Source organism: Nelusetta ayraudi, unplaced genomic scaffold (assembly GCF_046127955.1).
Source record: "Nelusetta ayraudi isolate G7.1 ecotype Tasmania unplaced genomic scaffold, CSIRO-AGI_Nayr_v1 ptg000011l, whole genome shotgun sequence".
Classification (NCBI taxonomy): Eukaryota; Metazoa; Chordata; class Actinopteri; order Tetraodontiformes; family Monacanthidae; genus Nelusetta; species Nelusetta ayraudi.
In genome coordinates this window covers 18,906,954-18,915,000 of record NW_027466061.1, presented here as the reverse complement: position 1 = coordinate 18,915,000, position 8,047 = coordinate 18,906,954, and the positions used below count along the sequence as shown (strand labels likewise).

Sequence of the window (8,047 nt, the reverse complement as noted above, 5' to 3'; positions counted from 1 at the left end):
ACATTAAGAGCAGAAAATGTTTTGGGGGATTTATTACCAAGTGTTCTTAAATGTCACTCAAACATTTGCTGTCATCACACAGAACGCCTTAACGAACTCTGAATTTTACTGCTATGTAATGATGGACATTTCCTCACGCTCCCGTCTTTCTGCGACAGTATTTACAACATTTCCAAGGTATCTGGTGAAAGATTGTCTTAGATCCTCTGGTTCTTCTTCCAGGTTGGAATGAATCAGGGGCACTCTGCCCAAATGTGAAGCTGCAATAAAGACAAACACATTAGCCCAGAACTAGTAACAATAACTTGTAAAGGCCTGCAGTGACAGTACCCAATTGCAGCCGTCTGTCTTCTGCTGCACTGCCGGGCTTGCGATGAGCTATAAGAAGACACTGGTTGTCTTGTAAGCCTTGAGCGGAGATGAACATTGAGTACCATGTCTCTATTTCTTTGAGGTGACTTGGGACATCTGGATTAAAAACAATCACTACACCACTGGAATCCTTCATCACAGCTGGCCAGCATGATTCAAATCTGTTTGAGAGAAAAAACAGCTAGGGTCCTTGATGTTTTTTTTTTGTTTTGTTTTTTTTGCAATATCAATCAATGATATTTAGCATACTTAAAATCTCCGGAACAGTCCCAAAGTTCAACCTCACAAACTGTCTTGTTGCCACTGCCTTCTGTTTGTGATTCAAATTCCAATATCCTTTAAGAGAGGGGAGTGGGATGTGTGGCAACAAAAATGGGTTATATTGGTTTATAGCTGGTTTACATTATGCTCCAAATATTTTGTGAGATCATACAACTTTGTCATGATTCGTACCTTATACCTTGCGTAGGTCTGTATTCACCACCAATATTTTCTGTGGTGTCTGACAGAAAATTTGCCAGAACTGTTTTCCCACACTAAAACACCAAAGAAAGTCATTATGTACAACAGTGCAAGGAAAATGCTCATTTTCTCAAAAATGTTAGTTTTGGTCTCTTTCACTTCAAATGAATGAATAGTACTGGTTATTTTGAAGCGGAAAATGTCAGTTTTTGTTTGTTTGTTTTTTTTTTTTAAAAAGAAGAAGAAAAAATCCTAACATGTTTTGACTATCACATAGTCTTCTTCAGAGGCATCATCTGGCAGATGTGACGTGCCATTTAAACGGTTCTGAAGAAGACCGCAGGTGACAGTCGAAACATGTCAGGTATTTCCAAAGATCTTAACTTTAACTACTATATAAATACGTATTTCCATTACAAAGAAAACTCGTTTTGTGTGTGAACATTTGTATGAAATATTCACGATGAGTTGTCACGTAATATCGTGACGTGCTCAATGCATTGCTTCCTCTAAGCTGTAACGAGAATCAGAATATATAATAGCATAACATAAACATGCAGCCACCCAAGCTTAACATTTCGTCGGCTCTGCCATTCAGACCTATTTTATTGGTTAACTGACAAACGGTCTCTTTTTTTTCCACGTACGCAAAAGCGTTTGACTGTCACGAAAGTACATGTTGCCTTCGGATAAACTCTGTAAAACAACCTATTGCCTGTACTATCCAGGGACGTATGCTAATTCTAACTGACGATATTGACGTACCTCACTTGGTCCAGTAAAGAGTATTTTTGTCTTAAACATTTCCAAAAAATGTCGGCTATTATCACCTAGCTGCAGTGCTAATTTCCACTTAGCACGCAGCTCTGATCAAAATACGCTAAAAGTACTGAGTTTGACTCGCAGATTATATTTAGAAGAACAATGTTTATCGTTGGACTAGAAAAATCGACAAATCGGAGCCATTAACGGTAGTATGATATCCCAAACTTCCTTTTAGTTTCTATGGTTTCAACCTAAAGCCTCGCTTTCTTTTATTGATTGGTCTATTCACCCTTAGTTCCGCCTACTATGTTTTCAGCTAACAAATCAGTTGCGCAAGATACAATCCGTAATCATACGTCACCAAAGGTTGAACCAATCAATTTCGACCCTTATTAAATGAGGGCGGGTCTTCCATTTTTAAGCAGCGCTGTCGTCAACTGCCTGAAGATAGACGCGTAAGTAATGTTTTACTTTCATTTACATTGTTTCTGCATTTGTTCTCAATCTCACCTTCTTACAAAATCAATGTCAGTCGTTTGGGTTGTGGAAAAATGTTTATTGGCCATTGTTAACGTCGATGCTTGCTGGCAAAGTATTGCTTAAACGATTTTAACGTCTGCTGCGATGGAGCGACGGTGTTACACTGAAACGTCAGACGACAGGGGGCGATGTTGCACATTGTTGGCATGAGTAAGTCAGTCTTGTTGATCCAACAGAGCTAGTGTTTGTATGTTTGTTTGTTTTATAAATATATCTGCCCGACAAATGTCTGAATTCCTGCATTCATATTCACGTTTATATACAGCGCATTGTACTACGCGTATTTTTGTCTGTAGGGATGAGTTATGTCCCCAGAGGATGAACCGGTCGGTCCTCTCCAAGGAGCCACCTGCACCGGGGATGATGTCGCTGGTGATCCATCAGGCTCTAATGACCCGGATAAACAGCACAGAGCACCCAGCGCTCTTCGGAGCAAAGCCGTAGAGAGCATATGGTATTGCCTGATTCTGCCTCTTCAACTATGTGATGCTAGGCATGCCCATCAACAGCCGCAGCTTAAATCATTGTGTTCCAATCTTTCCTTTAGTCGTGAAGACCTGGCAAGTGGGGAGAGCTCTTTCCTAAAAATACTTATGGATGCAGAGGCAGCTGCCAATGCAGCTTCCATACAACTTGTGTCTTTCAAAGAAGCTTTGGAAAATGAGTTTTCTGTATGTTGTCAATCAGTACTACTTTACATTGAAAAAAATAAATACATTCAGCATCCATGATTAATCATCACAATGCTGTTTATTTCTAATCAAGGACTCAAGGTCTTCTATCTGTGGAAAACAAAAAATTAGAAGGCAAAGATGTCTTTTGATGGAGAAGTTGGACAATTTTAAGAAAATGAACAAGTGTGTTCGACAGAGACTGAAACGGCTTCAAAGTTCAGAGGTTGGTTGCCAAAATATTGCTCAGAATAGACATATCTACAATCAGTGTTACTGCAATTCCCAAGAGGAAGTTCAAAATTAAATGGATGAAAATAGTTGTGCTTCTTATCTGTTCCTTGTAGCCTCCTGGAATTGATCCCATCGTCAAACATCATCAAGTTGATACCTTACTGAATAAGATCGCACATGCTGAGGGTGAAAATGAGGTGAGGGAATAAAATACATTTTCAGGAGGGAAAAAAAACAAATTACATTTTGTAACTATATTATTATTATCCCTAAAGAATTTAAAAAGAGAAGTGGATGAGTCAGAGAGAAGAATAGAGCAACTGATGGAGCTGCGGAGAGCTGGGCAGGTAAGCACCACATGTTCTGCAGAAGTGGTTTTCTTGCTGAATTCTGAAACTTCTGTCACAAATGGTCCATGCAGGAGAGTGTGAAGAGTGCTGTCAATCTAACAAAATCTCTGGAGGGAACCTGCGCTCAACTTCAGGCCGAGTTGCGCAACACAGACGTTGAAAACAACCGTCTGACTGTCCAACTCCAGGTACGTAGGCCTCAAGGCAAGGCATATTAATATTCCACACGCTAATTGGTGTTCCAACTTTTCCAGACTTCGGAGCGAACTCTGGCTAAGCAAAATATGGAGATTAATGATCTGAAAGGCTCCATCTCGTCTTTGACTGAGAAGGCAGAAGCGGACAAAGAATCACTCAGGAAAGCAAATCGAGCTCAGAAACTGAGGGCAGAGCGCTTCGAAGCTGCAGTTGAAAAGTGCTATGAGCAACTCAAGCAAAAGGTATTATGTGTATCGGCATTGTGCTCCCCTGCTGCTTTGATTTTTTTTTTTATGTTTTGGTTCCATGTACTGTGAACTTTTTTTTTTTTTTATCTTTTGCCTGGTGACAGGAAGCTGAAGTGGCCAAAGCACAGGCAGAGAGGGAGTCAAGGAGAAGGCAAAGAGAGCAGGTGGCTGATGAGAAGAACGTTCTCATTGCTCATGTTGAGTTGTTGAAAAGGTTTGTTTCTCTTTTGGGCTTCACTATGACTCACTTGAGCGGAGACAGACGAGACACAGTGGACATTAATATTTCATGTTTTGTTTTTTAGTCAAGTGGCAGACTTGACATCAAGGCTGCAGAAGGAGAAAGACGAACTGGCTGCAGCAAACTCAGCTCTGTTGCAACAGACTGAACAACTGACCGCTGAAAACACAGACCTCAGCATCAGCAATGAAGCACTCAAGGTATAAGTATTCAAAGCTTGTTTTTATAGTATAAATATGCTGAAAGTTATTTGTCAAATTTGTCAGAACCATTCAGCAATTGAATATGTCAGACTTTCCTCTAACACTTGAGCCTGGAATCGCTCTTACTTTACTTAAAGTCAGTATTTTTGTGCAATTGAAGGCATCTGTCGCTGATTTGGAGAAGCAGCTGGCTGAATATGAGTCTGCCCTTGTAGAAGAGATGTCTGTGTCCCAGGAGAGGAAACATCAAGTGGAACGGTGGCAAAATCAGGTTGCCAACATCTGCTCATTAGTTTTCTTTCACACCTTTTTCTTTTTGTTTATTTTTAGGCCTTCAACCTGTAAAATGAAAGTTTTCTAATTAGATTTACGGCATCTTGACATGAACACAGTACAGGACTACAGAACGTATGGTTCTGCTTGTATTTGAGCAGAACGAGATGCAGAATGTGACATTAGTCTGTGAACCTAAATACCATTTCATTTAAATTGTGTTGATTTTTATCAACACCTCCTACTTTGATGTAGTCTGATCATTGGGCAAAAGGAAATTGTTTTGTGAGAGGCTTTAACGACACAGTTTGTAATCAGAGCACATTGTTACACTTTACAGTGTGTCAATCATAACACTATAGTCTACGTAAAAGGCTTGCTAGATTATTAATTAACTGTGTGACAGGTTTCCAGTTGAGTAGAGAATGATCAAGCAATCGTAATTATTCTCTTTCTTTATGATCAGGTTGCAGAGCTTCAAGTTGAGATTGATGATCTGAGGATAAAACATGCCAGTGACTTAAAGGAAACAAAGAGGCTACAAGAGGGGAAGCATACAGAAGCTAAGGTAATCTCAGGCTTCCACTAACTAAACAAACCATGTACAATATCTCTGAGCAGGGAAATGCAGTTCTGCATGTAAATATGGTCCCTTTAAACCTCAGTGGTCAGGAAAGATAAGCCACATCTTGTGGGGCATGTCTTTCAGCATTTCACCCATTTGTACATTTTGCCTGTTTTTGCTAATGTTTGGGCAAAGGTGAGGCAGGAGTTACAGGGCCGTGTGGAGGAACTGAAGTTTTATCTGAAGGCAGCTGAGCAGAGACTTGTCGAATGCGAGAAGAGGCTGCAGCACTCTGAAAGGATGTGCTCAGAAAAGTCCTGGTCCATTGTTCAGCTGCAGGCCAAGGTGTGCGATTGGAGCCGATTGTTGCCCATGGATGTAAAATTCAGTGATGTGGCCACTAGGTGGTAGTGCAACACAGTGTGTGATCTTGTTTGCCGCGGCAAATTTTAATGTTGGCGTTGGAATAAATTATAAAGGGTTCATTGCAGTGAGTGCTAGTTTGTTGCGTTTGTGTGTTCTGTGAGCTTTTCCTTCCCTTTTCTTTCCCTTGCTCCTTTTTTGTAGTTACTTAATTCTTACATATATACATATATATATATGTGTGTGTGTGTGTGTGTGTGTGTGTGTGTGTGTGTGTGTGTGTGTGTATATATACATACACACACACACACATACATATATATAAAGCAGGAGTTTCATTTTTGTAGATGGAAAGCCAGCAAAATTTGCAGAGATCGTCTGTGGAGCTAAAGGAGTCCTTGCAGGAGGCCAATTCAAAGCTACGAGAAACTGTAAACTCTCTCCACATGTAAGACATCAGCTCATCTTATGTCGACAGTCTGTCGTCTTATTACAGATCCTGGAAACTGGTGTTTTTAATGCAGTTATCTCTCTGTGTGTTTGTGTGCAGGCAGTTAGAAAATCTGCAACAGGAGAACCTTGAGCTGGTGCGGTCGCTCGCAGCTCAGGAGGAAGCTGTTGCCTACAGTAACCGGCAGCTGGATCAGCGCTCGACGGAGTGCCAGGCTTTTAGCAGACAGCTGGAGGCTGCTCTAGTAGACGTCAGGCAGCAGGTACAGCAAAGCTCGAGCTTTACACACATCTCTGGATGTTTCGTTTTTGGAGCCTGATGAATTTTGTCTGATCATTTGCCGACCGGATCCACCCCTTGCCCAGGTCAACAGGGTGAAAGACCAGGCCGTTTCCCGAGAAGAAGCCCTTCAAAATAAAATCTTGACGCTGGAGGCGGAGAAGAGCAGGAGGGAGAGTGAGCTGAGGCTTCTTCGCCAGAGCAAGCACAAGGTGGGGTTTCCTTTGAGAATGCACAGAGGCAAACTGAGTTGCCAGTGCCTGGACTGCTGTCGCCCGGCAAAATTCATCCTTGATGATGTTAACGCAAGTATTTTTATTTGCAGGCTGAGAAACAGTTTGAGATGCGTCTGAAGGACCTGCAGCTCAGCTTGGAGCAATCAGAGAGCCACAAAAAGAGCATCCAGAGCTATGTTGATTTTCTCAAAAGCTCTTACACAACAATGTTTCATGAAGGACCGCAAGCAACATATTTTAGTTCATCGTATTTTCGTTAATTGTTTTTTTGTGTGTGTGTCGGTGTGCGTGTGTAATTTATTGCTGAATCAGCTAAAGGATCAGGGGTTTTTTTGCCTTCTTTGTACACAAGTATTTACTTTACTGACAATCTTTTTTGTCTGGTTGTTGATTTGCTGCTATGGAGAGAAGTTTTAGTTTGGATATATTTTGTCCTATACTCTTAACATTGAATGAATGAATGAATGGTGTTATTTATATTGATCTTTTTTGACACACATTGGACGCACATTTTGAAATTACTAATCTTGTTGTTTCAAAACATCTGTTGCCTTGAATTTGCTGTGTGCGCTACAAATTACACAATTTGGGGTATTGACTGTTGTTGCATCACATTTACAGCATTAATATGGAGACGCATACACTCAAAAAACATCAACAGTGTGCCAGTATTGCACTCAAACATAAAAGGAAGACTCAGTACATCTCGTACAATGTATACCAGTCATCCTGTGATTACTGATTTACTGTTAAGAGGAGTGTACAAAGTTCCCAGGCTGTTATCTTGCCCCAGTCCTAACTTGTGTTAATTGCCCTGTTGCAATCAAATTCATAACAAGCATATATTTATGAAAATCAAGAAAAAAGACAAACCACATTAGATTTATTGTCATTTAATTATGTTGTGTCAGTGCAATGCCAGATCTTAGTACACTGTGGACTCCAGTGGTGTAGCCACACATTCGTAATTATCCGAATAATCTGTATTATTATAAACAATTTTTGATCTATTAAAAACAGTAAAAGTGCCCCTTTGTTTACAGCCTCCAGCAAAAACACAGGTTTTGGCTATCTACTAAAATTCTTTCCTTCTTGTTTGAAAGATGCTGCTCTTACTTTCTTACTTCAACTACCTCCAACGTTCATCATTTATATCTTCTAGATGGCAAGTGTTGGTTCCTTACAGAGAATATTCCAAATAGACTGTAATTATGGACTGTGCTGAGATGACTGATGTCCATAACTGATCGGTGGGTGTGTGTTTGAGTGCAAATATAATTAAAGAAATGAGGTCGACACTGTTTTGTTTTTTTGTTTTTTTTTCCAAAACACTGTAACCTCTTTGTTTGCTTTTGTAGTGGAAGGTTTTACAGAGGAAACACTGGTGTCTGCTGTGGCACGATTTGTTTTTGTATTGCTGCCTGATCTCCACGCTCTGCTGTTAGCTTTGGAACCGTGCTGTGTCTGTGGTCGTAAAACGTTCACAAATCCAAAGTCTGATGTGGTCTCGTATCCACCCTGAGTAAGCCAGCGCTCCTCTCTCAAGTTCTCCAAGACAAAGCTCTATTGTGCGGTCCGTCAGACGATGGAACCATT

General features: G+C 40.6%; 2 protein-coding genes across 3 annotated transcripts in view; one reads left to right on the top strand and one right to left on the bottom strand.

Moving 5' to 3' along the window:
* ift22 (intraflagellar transport 22 homolog (Chlamydomonas)) overlaps positions 1-1,853 on the bottom strand; it is a 1,964-nt gene extending 111 nt beyond the window's left edge. The window contains exons 1-6 of the mRNA XM_076021678.1: positions 1,600-1,853; positions 826-908; positions 622-708; positions 331-533; positions 102-260; positions 1-26 (exon numbers count right to left, since the gene is read on the bottom strand). The exon at positions 1-26 is cut by the window's left edge and continues 111 nt beyond it. Coding sequence (XP_075877793.1) covers positions 112-260; positions 331-533; positions 622-708; positions 826-908; positions 1,600-1,638 — 561 coding nt within the window. The 5' untranslated portion in view covers positions 1,639-1,853 and the 3' untranslated portion in view covers positions 1-26; positions 102-111. The remainder of the gene's footprint in view (positions 27-101; positions 261-330; positions 534-621; positions 709-825; positions 909-1,599) is intronic.
* Positions 1,854-1,998: 145 nt separating this feature from the next.
* Positions 1,999-7,747, top strand: LOC142885322 (outer dense fiber protein 2-like). Of its 2 annotated transcripts, XM_076021675.1 has the most exons (17): positions 1,999-2,054; positions 2,436-2,593; positions 2,687-2,810; positions 2,905-3,036; positions 3,158-3,241; positions 3,320-3,391; positions 3,466-3,582; positions 3,649-3,834; positions 3,945-4,054; positions 4,146-4,281; positions 4,445-4,555; positions 5,024-5,125; positions 5,318-5,467; positions 5,833-5,933; positions 6,036-6,198; positions 6,302-6,427; positions 6,541-7,747. In XM_076021675.1, exons 2-17 carry the CDS (start codon positions 2,445-2,447, stop codon positions 6,709-6,711), a joined length of 2,034 nt encoding a protein of 677 aa, XP_075877790.1. In that variant the 5' UTR covers positions 1,999-2,054; positions 2,436-2,444; the 3' UTR covers positions 6,712-7,747. The 2 variants fall into 2 exon arrangements, with proteins under 2 accessions (XP_075877790.1, XP_075877791.1); XM_076021676.1 differs by lacking the exon at positions 5,318-5,467.
* Positions 7,748-8,047: the final 300 nt, after the last annotated feature.

Coding starts and splice junctions, on each gene's coding strand:
- LOC142885322 (XM_076021675.1), top strand. CDS start 2,445: ATGTCCCCAGAGGATGAACCGGTCGGTCCTCTCCAAGGAGCCACCTGC. Junction 4,282..4,444: donor TCAGCAATGAAGCACTCAAG/GTATAAGTATTC, acceptor GTGCAATTGAAG/GCATCTGTCGCTGATTTGGA. Junction 6,199..6,301: donor TAGTAGACGTCAGGCAGCAG/GTACAGCAAAGC, acceptor CCCCTTGCCCAG/GTCAACAGGGTGAAAGACCA.